The sequence below is a fragment of the Pteropus vampyrus genome, unplaced genomic scaffold (assembly GCF_000151845.1).
Source record: "Pteropus vampyrus isolate Shadow unplaced genomic scaffold, Pvam_2.0 Scaffold184, whole genome shotgun sequence".
Lineage (NCBI taxonomy): Eukaryota > Metazoa > Chordata > Mammalia > Chiroptera > Pteropodidae > Pteropus > Pteropus vampyrus.
In genome coordinates this window covers 1,933,418-1,952,068 of record NW_011888965.1, presented here as the reverse complement: position 1 = coordinate 1,952,068, position 18,651 = coordinate 1,933,418, and the positions used below count along the sequence as shown (strand labels likewise).

General features: G+C 34.4%; 1 protein-coding gene across 1 annotated transcript in view; it reads right to left on the bottom strand.

Moving 5' to 3' along the window:
* The window catches only part of DIAPH2 (diaphanous related formin 2), a 791,459-nt gene that overhangs the window by 204,316 nt on the left and 568,492 nt on the right, over positions 1-18,651 (bottom strand). Inside the window, exon 22 of the mRNA XM_011371113.2 lies at positions 10,821-10,985. Within this exon, the coding sequence (XP_011369415.1) occupies positions 10,821-10,985 (165 nt within the window). The remainder of the gene's footprint in view (positions 1-10,820; positions 10,986-18,651) is intronic.

Genomic DNA, 18,651 nt, shown 5'->3' with positions numbered 1-18,651 from the left:
CATACACAAGCAGTTATAAATTAATTTGGCCTATGCATTAAAGTTCATTACCTAAAGGGTTATCTAAAAACATATTTTGCCTAAATAATGCTCAAATGTAATAAAAAGTATATTTCTATGAGAATATATGCTTTAGACTTTGAATGTAATATGAAATAATGACCACATAATTAAGATGTATTAAAGAGGCTTAATCTTAAATTGATTTATTTCTAAATCTTGTATTTTAAACTAGGGAACAAGTACTTGGGCAAGTACTCAGTGCCATTTGATGAAGGAGGATGGCTTATAACACTAAAAATAACCTTCAAAATAAAATGTCCAACTTGTTGGAATATCAACCCATATCTCCCATTTATAGATTATATTGGTCACTACAGTTATGTTTATTATTTTATCAACATTTAATTATTCTTGCTCTTCCTAATCACTGTTGCATTTATGTCTCTAACGTACATGAGACTTAATTTTTTTTTCTCATAAACAAAAGACGATTGAGCAAAAATAAATTATATACTATTCCAAACTATACTATCTAGAATATAAAAAAGTTTGGTTCTTTTGTGCACTATAAATAAAATGTGAAAAATAATAAAATGACTTCAGCTAAATCATCATATTGAGTAATCCATTAATCTGAACACGGAATTTATAACATCTTGAAGAATAATGGACTTCAAATATCTTCCATTTCAAAATGCCAAGATTTGAATGGATGAATGGTCTATTACCTGGCTTCTCAGGAATATCACACCATCTCTGATTTGTCCACAAGCCCCATGAAGAATATAAGAAAATTCTGATTATCATGAGACCAACCACTTGTAGAAAATGAAATCAAAAGTGGTATATGAGCAAAAACAGGGACTGTTTGATCATCAGGATTATAACATGTTTCAGATCTAACAACAACTAAAAGGTTTAAGAGACTATTCTATGACTGTGAAATGCGATTCAAGGAGAGAATGAGAGAAGACAAAAGGAAAGAAATATATATATTTTAGAGGACTCTCTGATTTTAAATCATACTAATAATTTTGTTAAAGCTTTTTATGATTAAATTACAAACCTTTATATAATAAACAGTTTGTATTTGTAAACTAAAAGACAGACTGATTGAGGTAAATGTCTCTTAAATCAAAATATACAGCAAAGACAGGTAGCAGAATGCTTATGAAACACTAGCATGAATGGGCCCAACTGGCAATTCACCAATTACCAATTTAAGGCTCCTTGACACAGGATGTTTGATAAAGGTATTATGTAGAAAACAAAAAGAGAAAGCAAGATATAATCGGTCTATTTGCAGGTGGCTTTCAATAGCCAATGATGGTTAGGAGGGCACCGAAGATCAAGCACTCTGGAAAAGGCATCGTGAAATAAGTCAATTAACATTTTAATCAAAACTGAAGACATAACCAATGGCATTGTACCCTAAATGCTGATGGCCATATCCATATAGGCATAAGCTGCAAGGATTTTTACAAGTAAATATAAATTTTAGGGTTTACATTTTCACAAGACTTTTATTATTTTAAGAAAATATATTAAGAATCTGAATACATATGTACATATACAGAGAAATGCCTGAAAAGATATATGCCAAGGTATTCAGCTTAATTACCTCTGGGTAATAGAATTTCAGTTGATTTTTCCCAAGAGTTTCCAATTTCCCTACAACTTGCACATAAAAATTAAAAATTTTACCAGCCATATGATATCATTTTTCAATGACATTTTTCAATGATAGCAACTAAAACAGTACCTTACAGTGATCAAGCTGATCATTGAAATTATGATTATAATATTAAATTAATGTGACAGATGCATTATTACCTTATCTAGTACAAATTTTCCATACTAATTTGAATCATCTCACATGGTTTTCCAAATAAAAATTAAAAAAAAAAAGTCTTTAGCAGATAACCCTAAACAGGGTTTCTCATTCTCAGCACTATTGACATTTTAGGCCAGACATTTCTTTGTTGTGTGTGTATGGAGGGGGACTGTCCCTGTACATTGCAGGATGTTTTAGCAGCATCCCTGGCTTCACCTCCTCCTTGGTTATTGACAACCAAAAATGTCTCTAGACCATGCCAAATGTCCCCTGGGGTGAAGGGTGGGGGACAAAAGCTTCCTTGTGTTAGGACCACTACCATAAAGTAACACCAGATAAGTTAGTCTTTAAGCAATTGACTTTGCCCTAGGTAATCTGCACTGATTGGCCTATTGCTCAGGACAGCTGTCAGTCATAAGTAGTAACTGAAGCTGGATACTCTTGTCCAAAGCATATGATGGATATACTTTAGATCATAATAATGACCAGAGAGCTCCTTCCCTGTTAATGAAATAGCTGTTTCTTCACTTTGAACTCAGCTTGTTAAACCAAGAAACGATATATGTTTACAACTAAATGTAAACACCAAATAAAGTGAGGAAGTACAAAAAGGAAAGAACTTTAAATGTGAAAGGCAATACAGTACAAAAACAATGACTGGACCCAGTTCACATGTCACTTCTTCTTTAAAGCCTTCTTTAAATCCTACAGAATAAATGTCTCTCTCCTCCATTCTCACAAGTTCTATGTATATATGTATCATATTTCATTTTTAGTATTTGTTCCTTTGACAGCCTTTTCCATGTGAATGTGAGCTCTGAAGGGCCAACATTTTGATTTTTTTTCATCTTTGGTCATTTAATTCATTTATTGCTTTATTAATTTATTAAGTCATTCATATATGTCCTTAGTGATTAGCACTGTGCTTGACATAGAATGGGCTAATTGTAGTTCTGATCACAGAGGATATGGAAATGACCACATTACAGGGTAAAATGTGCTAGGATGCAGGTATGAAAGCACACAGAAGGGTTATCTAGGCCAAAATGAGAGCCTTAGGGAGGGCTTTTTAGATGAAATGACTTGAAAAGCAACTGTGGAGTAAGTGAGGGGAGGGGAAGGGAGGACACGTGGTGGGCATAGCAGGAAAAAGGAGCTCCATGAGTAGGGTTCCAGGGAGTGTCCTGCCCCCTACTACCATGTACCAGGGGCAAAGGCATCTTTTCTGATAAAAGATCGATTAGCAAATGGACAAAGAAATGAGGATGAAGCAGAATGAAGAAAAACTCAACAAGCTGAGAGGGTAGTACCAGCAGCATTAGCCTCTGGTATCTTCCTGCTCAGGTTAACAGGCAGAGACTTTGATAATAGTCAATAGCTTTGGCCAATCTCAAGTCCACTGGAAAAGGTCAGCTTGTATAGTCTCCTGCTTACTTTATAACTTTTCTACTTCCTGGTGTTTCGACAGAATCCAACAATAACTTATTTATGTGGAACACTTCCTTGAAAATTTCTATGCAAGGTTTTGCTAGAACTAAAGCTACTGCATTTTGTTTCCTGGTTCTAGTTCTTACTAGACTTTAATAAGAAAAAGTAGGCAGTGAACTGATTTGGTTAATATTTTCAGTGTTAATTACATTGTCTTAGATTTTTAAAAGGCAATATTCAGCTTGCTCTAAACAATTCTGACAACTTTTAGAAATATTTTTAGGAACATTTATGATATTTTACAATTTTATAATGTTAATCTAAAATGTGTACATATTTTAAAATTATTTATACCAGTAGGAACTTTTATCGTGTTAGGGAATTGGGGTTTTCTTTAAACCATGTATGCCATTATTACATGTTCCTTTAGTTCCTTATAATATTTAGCTTTTTTATACAAGAAACAATCGTTCAGAAAAATAGAACATCTACTTCTGGCCCAAAGTAAACAGTCAAACAGAATACAACAGTTGAGAGGTGACATCTTTTTCTAAAGAATTCAGTGATGTCTGTATAATGTAGTAAGGTCAGTTCTCTGGCACAGCTAGTAAATGAGGTATTCTGGTCATATATTCTGCTTCATGGAGTTACTGTATACTTTATATGGATTGCCTATTTTCAAAGAGTTGCAATAAATCAAAATAAACCTAAGGCTATGTAGCCTGGGTGGTCCCAGCAGAGCCAAATGGAATTATCTGGGTGTGTGTGATTAAATAGAGGGAGTTGGTGGCCCCTTAGGGTTCTATTTGCATGAAAAGATTTAGGCTGGTACTTTATTTATCCCTGGCTTCTTGGAAAAGAGTACATTCCTAGGTGTCTGAACAAATGGGAAAAAGAGGGGCAATGGTGGGGTTTATGTTCTTAGGACTGGAAGATTTTTTTAAGCCTCCAAGGAGAAAGGGATCAGGAGAAAAGTGAAAGGAACTGTTTTTTTATGAAGGGTCGTGTGAAACATGGCTACTTCTGCACTGAGCATAACACCGCTATGGTACTGCAAGGATTGGTGGCAAAACTGGAGCAATAGGAGATGGCAACCTCAGCCCAGATGTAGGCATTTCCATTGAGAGCTAACCTCAAGCAACTTTGTCAGCAAAAGGTATTTTGCAAAAGGGAACAGGTCAGGAGGGCAGGGCTTTGTCTGTTTTGTTCAATACTATATTCGCATCATTCTAGAATAGCAGGCACTCAAATATTCATGGGTAAATGTCAGGTGGTGATGATACATGTTTTTGAGCCCACAGTAGATGACACCAGATGTACTTCTGGGAATAGAGACTTTGCAAGGAGCTAGACTCCTGCTAGTGAGGGTAAAGAAGAGATAACTTGGGATATTTGTATTATTCTTCCCGAGATGATGGCCCTTGGAATTCACAGGTGATGAGACCTGGAGACACTTACCTTATAAATAAATAAAATTATACTATTTAAGAGGCAAATCAAGGTCTTTGCAGTTTCGCAAGGGCCTCTTCATAATATTTATTCCATTGTATTGGCAAAGCAAAGATGTATCAATTTATGAGGCATCTAATAGAGATTTTGGATGATAGAATTCTAGATAACAGAGTTTATATTACTGATTAAGACTCTGTTAACCCATTTCTTGTTTAGGAAAAAAAAATGTGCAGCTCACTGCCAGCGTTAATATAATTTTACATAAACATGTTCTTTGAGGCTGAAGCAAATCTACTTTTCGATATGAAAATAAAATATAAAAACTGTTCTTGGAGTTACTTCTAAACAAAACTTGTCTCTAATCCTAATGTAACAGAAATGTACACACAAATTGGATTTATCAAATGAATCTTCGGTTATCAACTGTTCGAGAATGTTATTAACATCATGCGTAGGAATGCTACGTTTTCTAGGATTTGACATTTTCAGCAAATGAGAATTACCATATTTTGTAAATGGAAATACCACTACTAAAAATAGAATGCTATAAATAGGATGATCTCATTTGTTTCCAAAGACTATCGATATACTAGAGCGATGAGAAAATAATAATAAAAGCGATATATTTCGTGGCAAACTTTTGGAGGTAAGGTTAGGAGTGTAATCTGTGAGTTATCTCAGGGTAAACGCTGCAGCCGTAAGTGCCGCCGGCAAGTATTCTCAGGACAAACGGGGAATGGGTTAAAGAATATATTTGGTTTCTTATATAAGTCCACAATTTTTATAATACTGCACTAAAGTTTCCTTTAAATGTCAAGTGCTTTGTGAATTGAAGGTTTAAAAATGTGCCAAAATAACTTAGTCTTCTTGGATCAGGAATTACATATGCAATCTTTTTATGTAAAAACTCATCCTCATTTCTTTAAAGGCAAATTGCCTTTAATCAATGAATAAAATGTTCTGTATATTATCAATTTAGTCTTCTGAGTCTAACTAAATGCAGATGCTCACTTTGGCTTTCCAATTAGTTTCAATTTAGACATGATTGAGGTCTTATAAAAAGGAAGATGGCTTGAGAGAGATGAGAGCTTCTCATATTTAAGTATCTCCATAAACCAACATGGCTATACAAGGAGTTCTCAGACAAGTTTAGATTTTAAAAGAACAATTATTTAAGACAGAAGGAAGCACATCCATAATTGAGAATTAAGAGTAACCTCAGTTGTCATAACTCCCCATGCAATAGGAGCTACAGGAATAATTAAGGCATAATGACGATCACACATTTGCCTTGGAGCCTTCATTAATTTTGATACTGCACTCCCTAAATTTCTTTTCTAAGGGGCCCAAGTCCTCTTAGGTAGTGGTCTCCAATCTTTTTGGTACTAGGGACGGGTGATCCTATGAGCATCTAATGCCTGATGATCTGAGGTGGAGCTGAGGCGTTTATGATAATATTAAGGAGTGGCTGCAAATACAGGTGAAGCTTCATTCACTATCCTGCCACTCATCTCCTGCTGTGTGGCCCAGTTCCCAACAGGCCACAGACCAGTTGGGGGTTGGGGACCCCTGCTCTTAGGCACTTGCTGTTGTCTTATTTTGCTGCTTACACTCTCTATATAAGACCTTTCTCAGTCTGGGAAGAGAATTCATGGTAAGTGATTATGGTTCATTCAGCCAACCTTAGATGGTCTGGCTTTTAAGTAACCATAGTTCTTTTGATTTTGTAAACCACTTTAATTTTCAACAGTTTAAATTTTATCGTTAGGCCACAGAGAAGTAATTAATTTTAAGTCAGGAAATTAACACTATCTTGTCAGTTTTTAGTTTTACTCTGTAATGTGGTGAATACATTCAAAGTTAGAAGTAGTAAGACAAGTAGACACAGATGCCAGTCAGGATATCATTGTAATAGTTCATCTATTACAGAAATGGTGAAGACCCAGAACCAAAATAGGCTCAGTGGGCTTGGAGAGAAATGAATGGATTCAAAATGTATTTAGAAGGTAGAATCAACAGGAATGAACAGTGGAATAAAATTCATCATTTATAGATATCACTTAGCCTTGTAACACTTAGCCATGTTAATGCTCATTTACGAGCTGTTCAAAAATTGTTAAAGTTTCAATTAAAAAAAAAGTTAAAGTTCATCAAATGAACTTTATAAATAAGTAGCCAATACTTATTTTGTTGAGGGGAAATCTGCAAGCACGATTAATAGCAATGGTAACATTTTCTTCTAAAGTTATATCAATGAATCTAATTCTATAAAGCCTTGTTCCTATTTTTCTAGTACATGAGATATAGAAGGAGGACACACACACAATGAATATTTATCAAGTGCCTGGGTAACATACTGTTCTTTAAAAAATAAAACAAAAACACACTGAAGCAGCAGGAAACTGACAGATTTAAAAAAGAAAAAAATATTTTCTATAATTTATTTGAAGCTATGAAAGTTATTGAAGTATAATACTTGCCTCGAACATTCCCCAACAGCTAAAATTATTTATGCCCAAGCAAGATACTGCACAGTGGTGAAACATATAAGGTTCACTGATTTTGAATATTCTATTCAAAACATCTTGAAAGGAAAAAAGGCTGTGCAGTTGACTATTTGAGCTAGAATGACTGAAGCATAAAGGAGAATAAGCGAAAAAGATGTTTGGATATTATATAAATATGGAATTTTATGTTCTCCCACAAAATATTCGACTTAAATTTAGGTATTATGAATTAATCTTGCCTATGTTATAAGCAATTTTTTAAACTCTGATGATCTCAGAGAAACTAACTAGAGAGTCTTAATTCTGAATTTAGAAATGTTTCCAATTATGTATATATCTTCATGCCAATATACAGGACGTTCATCTTGAATAGCTTTAATATCCTCATTAGTGGAATATATAATATGAATGATATGAATAATTAATAGAGCAGTATCTCTTAGAAATTATACAATTTTCCCTTCATTAATTCAAATGTGATTATTTTGAAAAAGGTCTTAATCTATAACGTCAACTCCTTTTGTTTAATTCCATTTTCCCCATCCTTTAGAGGATATCTCTCTGAAGAAGATTTTTTGGTATGTGCATTTTGTTTATGCTATGCATGCCAAATAGATCTCCCAAAATGAAACTATGAGCTCATTTGGAAGTAATTTTTTTTTTGTAGCACATGAATCAGAACTCTTATTTTCTTCTCAGCACTACTGGTATTTTATTGCTTCCATCTATAGTCCAATATGCTTTTAGTGCTAAGAACCCTGAGGCCAAACACACAAAGCACTAAGAAAACGGGAACTTCTGGAGATTACAATTTTTGTCTCTCTTTCAGGGTTCTTCCTTCCCCTGGGAGAGTGAAATCACTTTAGGCTAACTATGGAACAGGAACGTGGTGGGCACAAATGATTGACTCAAGTTGGTGATGTTGATTTAGGAGTGTCCGGCTTATAGGTCAGGTGTAAAACCCTTAAATCTGCTTGTCAAAGTCTGCTTGTCAAACTCCTATGGATTTTTCCAGAGTCTGCCGCAATGTCACTTTATGCAGGCTTCTCTGGCCAGCTCAGGCAGGGTTAGGCAGTTCTGCCTTAGTATTATTATAGTACTCTGACATATTCTTATCAAATTATATTGCATTTACTTGTCTTTCACTTATGTACAGAGAAAGACTATTCTCTTCCTTTTATTACTAGACTAAAGCATTACCAAAATTAAGTTGGTTCTCAATAAATAATAATTAAATGGATGGACAGAGAATGGCTGATACTCTCCATCTACGTAGCATAGATTACAGGGTGTTTTCACATAGTGGTGAGGAAGATAGGAATTACCATCCATATTTTATAGATGAGGAAACCCATATCCAGAGAGGTTACATGACCAGCTCAAGTTCAAAAGAGCTAATAGGTTGCACACCTAATTTTCATGCCAGTCAGTCAGTAATGATTTGTGGATCAAAGTGATAGCAGTAGTGTTTTATAAGACAGATGGCAATGACTGGCCAGGATACATTGAAAGAGCTGGTTACCTGTTTTGAAAGCTCTAAAACGCAATCTTAGCAGGTTCTCAAGAAGTTAAATGCACACAAAACCAGACTTCAGAATGTCAGTTTATTTACAATGAGGATGATTTGTGACAAATTATTTCCCTGTACTTAAGCTACATGCACAGTGAAGCCAGGAGACAAAAAAAATGTATCTTATTTATGTATGTAATACACATGACTCTATCTCTGAAGTTTTGACCATGACTCAGACTCCTAAGAAGGATTAGTTCTTAGAGATCAGTAGTATAATCCCTTCATTTTACTAAATGAATGAATGGATGAATGGATGAATAAAGAATGAGAGAGAGAGAGAGAGAGAGAGAGAGAGAGAGAGAGAGAGAAGGAAGGAAGGAAGGAAGGAAGGAAGGAAGGAAGGAAGGAAGGAAGGAAGGAAGGAAGGATAAAATAGCTAGAAAGATAAATGACTTATCTACAGTCACATAGCTTATTACTGATAGCACGAGAGTGCAGAATCAGGTCTTAATAATGATATCTTTACATTTTTTTTTAAAAACGAGTTATGATTACCAAGTTCTACAAGTATAATTATTAGCAAGCCTTCTAAGCATCTAATACGACTGAACATAGGCTGTCACACAGAAATTGTCCTAAATCAAATGCTGCAATATGAGAGAAGTATACCAAATTCTACTACGTCTGTATTGGGGAGATGAGGGGCACAGACTATTTTAGGATCCAATCCATGTTAAAACAAGGCACTTTTTAATAGAGATCGACAATATTAATTATATTTCTTTTCTCCATTCACCTATAGACATTGATGTTACAAAAATAATCTACTGGATTTATCTTTTCGATGTGTCAACTGAAATGTCTTTTCTAGCCCCATTTCTTTTCAACATACTTTTTTTTCTCTTTGAAAATAATACTGGATATTCATATGTTCATGTCATATTTATAAATTTTAAATTTTGAAAATAAATTGACTACTCATTAACAGAACACACATTACTACTTATTGGCCAGCTAAAAGTTTAAATACATGTTCTATTAAGAGATAAAGAGCAAAGACCAAAATAATTCCAAAATTTCAGCAAAAAGGAAAACAAGTGATTATACTTATGAAAGTTTTTGGACATAGAACCCAGAGCTGGTAATAACTCAAGCTGGGGTGCTCTGGGCTCCAGGTCCTAAGTCAGTAGATGAAAACAAATGCTTTCCACGAGTATATTTGTATCTGATAGATTGTACAAGTCACAACAAAATTGAATGATTTCATGGGGCAACACCATCAATTAAGAGAGGGAGCCTTATTTAGCAAAACTGCTCTGAGGACAGAAACATACCTCAAACTGCAATGTGTTAGTTTGCTAACTGATCTTTCTGTTGGAGATAACTGCTAAAATTCCTTCTTTAAAGTACATGAACTTTTGTTTGATATCACCTACTGTGCATATCTTTCTTTACTACCATCAGAGTCTGTAGTCTTCTATTCCTTCGCTGATGCAGAGAAGTATTTCCACAGCATCTATACAGCAAAGCTTTTGTTCTCCTCTAGCATCAGAACTGGCACACTAATTGCTCCCCTCCAATTAATGCTAATATTTGCTGTTATGCACAAGAGTTACGGTTTAAAATAAGAGCCCACGCTCTGAAAGAAATTTTAGGTATTCAAGGTCATTTACACAGTCTAATTTAGAATCAGTTCCTCATCTAGAATATGAAAGAAATTTGTTCATAAACCACAGCATCTTAAATATTATTTTAGATATGAATTTTTAAGCTAGGTCAAATTGTAATATTATGCTGTATAAAAATTGGCCATTTATGTACCAATTCATTCATTTTCCATACAATTTCAGTGGAAAAATTCCCATGTATACTTAAAGTTGAAGATAATTCATTTAGGTCCCCATTGTACATTAAGCAAGCCAACAATTTTTAACTATGTCACAGGTTTAAAATATCTGTCAATTCCTGTTACAGAGCTATAACATGAAATCAATATGGTCAATAGTTACATAAAATGTCAATAGAAGAAATTATTTAAAACAAAAGCAAGAGGCTTTTTAATGCATTAAGATGTATTACTCACCAGAAACAAAGTTCGGAAGTTGCTGAGATCACCAAAAAACTCTTCTATGCTCACTGTCTTAGAGTCAAAAATAAAGTATTCTCCAAGACTCTCATAGAGCTTTACCATATTGTTGTGCATGGTGAGCAGTTTTTCATACTGGTCTCTGGCAGTCTTTGTAAAGCTGTAGCTTTCTGTTAAGGAACATGAACCAATAGTACTTCAAAGGCAATCACTAGATGTTAAGGTTGAATTATATCACCATTTCTGTAAATACTTACATGTCACTTTGCTAGGGTTGCCATGACAAAATGCAACTGATTGGGAAGTAAACTACAGAAATTTATTTTCTCACAATTCTGGAGACTAGAAATCCAATATCAAGGTGTTGGCGAGTTTGGTTTCTTCTGTGGCCTCTCCCCTTATCTTGTTGTAGATGGCTGCCTTCTGTGTCCTCACATGGTGGTCTCTCTGTGTTGTCAGCGTCCTAATCTCCTCTTCTTATGAGGACACTAGTCACATGGGATTAGGGCCCACCCTTAGAACCTCGTTTTAACTTAATTACCTCCTTAAAGGCCCTATCTCCAAATAGTCACATTCTGAGGTTCTAGAGGCTAGGGTTTCAATATGTGAATTTTGCACAGACACAATTCAGCCCACAACAAATTACTGGAGTCATTATATCATTTAGTGAGTTTTGAAAAACTATAAATTAGGCATAAGAATTTAATGCATAACCCAGAACAGGTCTGCTAGTACAGGTTTGCTAAATGAAAACACATAAGTATAAATATGCCAAAACTGCTTCATATTTTTTTATGAACAAGGTAGGATAGAAACAAACACTAACAAAAAACTTAGAAAAAAAGTATAAATTCTCTTAATGTACATATTCTACATAGAGAGGTTACAGTAAATTCTATATGTAGATTATGAATAAATAGGTGTGTGTGTGTGTGTGTGTCTCTCCATCCCACATGAGGGGAAGGGAGAGGAAGAGGGAGGAAGGGAGAGGGGAGGGAGAGATTCTGCTATAGTTCTGGAACCTTAATCACCCCAACAGCTTATTCAAACCTAGATTCCTATTTGCTGAGCCTGAGCTCAAGAACCCGAACACTAATTTCTAACAAGTTCCCGGGTGCTGCTGAGGCTGCCAGTCCAAGATTACACTCTGAGTAGTATGCTCTAGAAAAACTACTTATCCAGATATTAATTACATCGTTGTTTTACAAATAGTATCAAAAAAGTGGTAACAATCACTACCAAAGCATAAAATGAACCAAATATATAAATGTGTCTGACTAAAGGAATCTCATTATATATAAATTTATACTTACAGAAAGAAATTATAATATTTTCTTCCTGATTATAGAAGATATATTTATAGAAAATTATCTCCTTAGGTGACTTAGAAATCTAAAAAACATAAATAAGTGAACTAAAATTTTCAACAACTCAGAAGCAAGTATTGTGAACATTTTGGGGCATTTCCTTCTGGTCTTTCTTCTATGGCTATTAACTTTTTTTAAAAAAAAATATTTAAATTAGTATCAAGTACACAGTACATTGGTTAGGCATCTATATAGTTCATAAAACAATCCCCCCAATTGCTCCCTCCCTTTTAAATGTTAGATTATAAAAATGCTTCAGAGAAAGGTAAGCAGGCTAACCATGAAGAATATAGGGAACTAAATCCACCTTCTAAAATTAGAATTAAATTTATTAAAAATCAATAATGATCACATAAGTAAAATATCTTTAAATAGAAAGGTAATAAACTTGGAATTGTAAAAGAATAATAGCACAGTTTGTGGCATGCTATTTTAAGATCCACCACAGTGTATTAATATTTTGTGATAGTATTATTTTATCAGATACTGATAATTGTGTCTTGAAATACTTGATTCCATAACACTTTCTGAATTCTTCAGTGTGTTTTATTATAACCTGGGGCCCAATTTATTTTCCATGGGAACATAGCTCTACCTATACAATGGAAGTCAATGGGGAAATCAGACCATTTCTGGAAAATTACTTTGCAGCTGATACTTATGGAATACATCATGATTTTAAAAGTGAGATGCCCCCCTCTACATATTTTCTTTCTTATGCTACTTAAGTATTGGCATCCGCATTAGCAATCCAACAACCTCTTCCCTGCTAATAAGTAACATTATACCTTTCAACCCTCAAGTTCATTTTGATGTCAACAGAACTGAAAGAATTAATGCATTTCTGACTCTTCTTTTACCAATGAAAATTATATGTAATACTACGTACACATTTTGATTTCACTTCTAAGAATATCACCATTTTTTTTTTTTTTTACTTTTTAAAATGTGTTAAACGTCCTATTTAAGAGTTATGGAAATAAGACAACACCCTTCATTTCTTAGCATGGAATGAAAGTGAGATTTTCGCTTTCTAGTCTCTCTTCCCTAAATAAAGAAAACTCATGCCAGAGACTTGCTAGGCAGAAAGAAACACTTTGCAAAGGTCACTTACTTGTACTCTATTTGCAATGCAAATTAATAAACTGTATATTTCAGAAGCCTCAACATCTGTACAGCACAGAGAAAAAGCCAAAGATAAAAAAGGTGAAAAACTGTTTCCCATTTATCATGACACAATTTTTCACCAGCTAAAATATGCCCATGTAGTGATACACAATTTCACAAATTTGTTTTCCTAGAACAAAAACTGATTTCAGAAATTCTGTGTGTGTACCGAAGTGAGACAATTTGAAAAATTCTGGGAACAGTTTATCTTAGAAATAATAAATGGACAGCAACCCAATTTCCAAGTTCTTCACTTATCTTCACAGTGATTACTTTGTAAAAGAAACAGCATGAGTCAGCACTGAATCTTTCACAGTTGCAACCATGATACCTAATCCTGCCTGGTACTGCAGGTAAAAAAGAACTAGACACTATCATTCCTTTTTCATCACTTGATTTCAGTTAGAAATTTTTATTTAATTTTTTTGAACAGCCACTAAATACGATATACTGGTTAGTACTATGTTAATAAGCACTGTGATGGATACAATAACATTAAAGCCTAATACAGACCTTGAAGAAGTTTATAATCTAATATTACAAATAATTCTACCATTATCAATTTGCATTTGTATAAGACTTTACCATTTTCGATATATTTTTCCTCCCATTATGCCCCGTATTCTTCATAACAACCTTACCAAAGAGGCAGAGAAATACCACTATTCAGATTTTAGGGTTGTGGAAACTAGAAAAAGGCACTCATCTATCTTGGGTTAGAATGTAGTGAAGTGTTGCAGAATATGCCACTCCAAAATATGCTTCTATGGCACAGGTTATTCTGAGCCGATTGAGAAACAGCAGAGATAGGAAAATTTCTGAGAATACTAAAAGTTACCCTTTTGAAAGGAATATTTACATTTATAAAGGAAATCTCCATTTGTGAGGGTGTCTCCCTCTCCTTACCAGGAAGAGAAGGATGAATCAATGATGAAATTGCAGATTTAAATCTGCACAACAAACCTTACTCTTTTTTTTTTTTTTTAATGGTGCTTTTCCTGGTAACTCTCCTCCCCCAATAACTGGTGTCTTCACACCTTTCTTTTATCTTTAGCTGGAGATGGTATTTAAATTGGTGATTTAGGCTACCTCAGGGAATTAACTCACTTTTACCAGGATATCTCCAAAGTATACATGAGGTGTGCATATTAATAAACTTCTGCTTAGTTTTTTCTTGTTAATTTTTTATTATGGGGGAAAAGAAATAAATGATATCTAAATTAGAAAGAAGTAAAACTGTCACTATTTTTGTATGCCATGATTTTATATATAGAAAACCCTAAAGATTCTGCTAAAAACAGAAATAACAAATTCAGTAAAGTTTCAGGGTACAGAATCAATATACAGAAATCTGTTGCATATTTATACACCAACAACAAACTATTAGAAATTCAGAAAACAATTTCATTTATGATTGTGTCAAAAAGCATATAATAACTAGAAATATATTTTAAAAAATAAGTGAAAGACCTGCATACTGAAAACTATAAGACATTGATGAAAGAAACTGAAGACACAAAAAGGTGGATATTCCATGCTCATGGATGAGAAGAATTAATTTTGTAAAAATGCTTACATTACCCAAAGCAGTGTACACATTCAATTCAATCCCTACCAAAATTCCAATGGCACTTTTCAGATAAATAGAACAAACAATCTTAAAATTTATATGGAACCAAGAAAGATCCCAAATAACCAAAGCAATCTTGAGAGGAAAAAAAAAATGATGGAGGCATAATGTTCCCTGATTTCAATTATTTTTACAAAGCTATAGTAATCAAAACAGTGTGATACTGGCATAAAAACAGGCACATAGATCAATGGAACAGAATAGAGAGTTCAGAAATAAACCCACGCCTGTATGGTTAATTAATTTATGACAATGAGGCAAGAACATACATGGAATAAGGAAAGTCTTTTCAATAAATGGTATTGGGAAAACTGCACAAGAATGAAACTGGACCACTGTCTTATACCATACAAAAAAAAATAATTAAAAACGGATTAACGAACATAATAATTTGTATGGGTCCAGAATGAGTATCCACATCAAATTATTTAAAGCTAAAAACAATTAAAGTCCAACAAACTGAAGAAGAGTTATGTATGATTGTTTGTTTGTTTTTACCTCCTTCTTACCTATCTAAAGGAATTCAGATAAAAAACATGTTTCAGGAAGGTAGGCTTAGCCTATTCACCTTAGCACATGTGAATTGAGTGCAGCAAACAGGGAAGATCCATGCAAGAATATGTTTGTTAGATGTGCCCTGTTGTTTCTGGGTGGCCCAGCAAGAATTTACCACATATTTGCTCATTCTCATCTACTGGTGAATTACCTCTTTTCCCTTTCAAGTCCCAGAGCCCTACCTACCACTCCTTACTCAAGAATGGCATATAAGCCTCAAGTACCCAATTGGGCCCAATCATCAGGGCAAAAAGCAAAGAAGTAGAACTGGATAGCAGAGAAACAACAGTTGATTTTTACCATCAGCAGGTGCAAAACAGAGGCTGAACCGCAGTCTCCAACCCACAACCCAGAGCTCACCTCCCCGCATACCCTACGAGACTGATTACCCCGGAGCCCCAGGGGAATCTGAGCAAACACTGCTGACACTGTCGCTAACACTGACAGGAACTGAAACTGAGGGTAGCAAGCATGATTAAATATCTATGAGAAAATAAAAAGGCATTTTTAAGGCTTTATGTAAAGCAGGGATCCAAGAGGCTTAGACGCCACCTACTGGAAACCAAAAGAAAAATACCTTTTTTTCAGCAGGCTAAAGAGAGACCTTTATATAATAAATCTTCTTTCTGGAAAAACAAAAAGTAAAAGTCCAAGACCAGATGGCTTTACCAGTGAATTCTATCAAACATTCAAAGATTTAATACCTATTCTCTTCAAACTCTTCCAAAAAATCAAAGGGAAGGCAATACTCCCAAACTCATGTTATGAAGCCAATATTACTCTGCTACCAAAATCTGGTAAGGATTAGACAAATAAACAAACAAAAAAAAACTATAGACCAATATTTCTAAGAACGCAGATGCAAAAATCCTAAATAAGATACTAGCAAACCGAATACAGCAACATATTAAAAATATTATACACCATGATCAAGTGGGCTTCATCCAAGGGGCACAGGGATGGTTCAATATACGCAAATCGATTAATGTGATACGCCGCATAAAGAAATTAAAAAATAAGAATCGTTTAATCATATCAACGGATGCAAAAAAAGCCTTTGAGAAGATACGACATCCATTTATGACCAAAACTCTTAACAAAATTCATATAGAAGCAAAGTACCTTAACATAATACAAGCCATCTATGACAAACCCTCAACCAACATTATACTGAATGGTGAAAACCTAAAAACCTTCCCTCAAAGATCAGGAACAATGCAAGGTTGTTCATTATTGACACTGTTATTCGATACAATATTGTGGGTCTTAGCAAGTGCAATCAGACAAGAGAAAAATATAAAAGGCATCCAAATAGGAAACGAAGAAGTCAAACTGTCACTATTTGAAGATGACATGATTCTCTATATAGAAAACCCTAAAGACTCCAGAAGAACACTACTCGAAACAATAGGCAAATACAGTAAAGTTTCTTGATACAAAATCAATGTTCGAAAATCCATAGCGTTCCTATACTTTAATAATGAATTGGCAGAAGAAGTAGAAAAAACAATTCCTTTTGCAATTGTACCAAAAAGAAAAAAAAATTGGAATAAATTTAACGAAACACGTGAAAGACCTATATAATGAAAACTACAAAACCCTATTAAAAGAAATCGAAGAAGATACAAAGAAATGGAAAGATATTCCGTGTTCTTGGATTGAAAAAAATCAACATAGTTAAAATGACCTTATTACCTAAAGCATTATACAAATTTAATGCAATCCCCATCAAAATCTCATCATCATTTTTTTAAAGAAACAGAACAAAAAATCATCAGATTTGTATGGAAGCACAAAAGACCCCGAAATGCCAAAGCCATCCAGAGAAAAAAGAACTAGGTTAGAGGCATCACTCTGCCCGACTTCAAATTATACTACAAAGTGACAGTAACCAAAATGGCATGGTATTTGCCGCAAAACAGATGCACAGACCAGTGGAACAGAATTGAGAGTCCAGAAGTAAACCCATATTTACATGGGCAAATAATTTTTGACACAGAAAGTCGAAAACATAGTGTATAAAGCAAAGGCTCTTCAATCAACGGTGCTGAGAAAACTGGAAAGCTACCTGTAAAAGAATGAAACTAGACTCTTGTCTCTCATCACACACCAAAATGAACTCAAAATGAATTAAGGACCTGAATATAAGACCTGAAACAATAAAATGCATAGAAGAAAAATAGGAACTAAAGACAAGGACCTTGGACTTAAAAAAGGATTTTATTACTTTGACCTCAAAGGCGAGGGAAGTAAAAGCTAAAATAAATGAATGGGACTACATCGAACTAAAAAGTTTCTGCTCAGCAAAAGAAATCAACAAGGTAAAGGGTGAACCATCTGAATGGGAAAATATATTTGCAAGCAATGTCTCTGATAGGGGCCTAATATCCAAAATATACTAAGAACTCATACAACTTAACAACAATAACAACAACAACAACAAAAAACAAATGATTCAACCAAAAAATGGGCAGAGGACCTGAACAGACACTTTTCCCTAGAGGACATACAAATGGCCGACAAATATATGAAAAGATGCTCAACATCGCTAGCTATTAGGGAAATGCAAATCAAAACCACAATGAGATACCATGTCACACCTGTTAGGATAGCTATAATCAACAGGACAAGTAATAACAAATGTTGGAGAGGATGTGGAGAAAAAGGAACCCTCATACACTGCTGGTGGGACTGCAAATTGGTACAGACACTATGGAAAACAGTATGGAAGTTCCTCAAAACTCTAAGAATTAACCTACCATATGATCCAGCAATCCCTCTACTGGGTATTTTCCCCAAAGACTTGAAAACCCATATCCGAAAAGATAGTTGCACGCCGAGGTTCATAGCAGCATTATTCACAGTGGCCAGTGTATGGAAGCAACTGAAGTGTCCTACGGTAGATGAATGGCTAAACAAGCTGTGGTACATATATACAATGGAATATTACTCAGCCATAAGAAGAGATGAAATACTGTCATTTGCGACTACTTGAATGGACCTCAAGATAATCGTGCTAAGCGAAATAAGCCAGATCGAAAAAGTTGAATCGCATGATATCACTTATATGTGTGATCTAAACCTGAAAGAAACAAATGAACAAGACAAA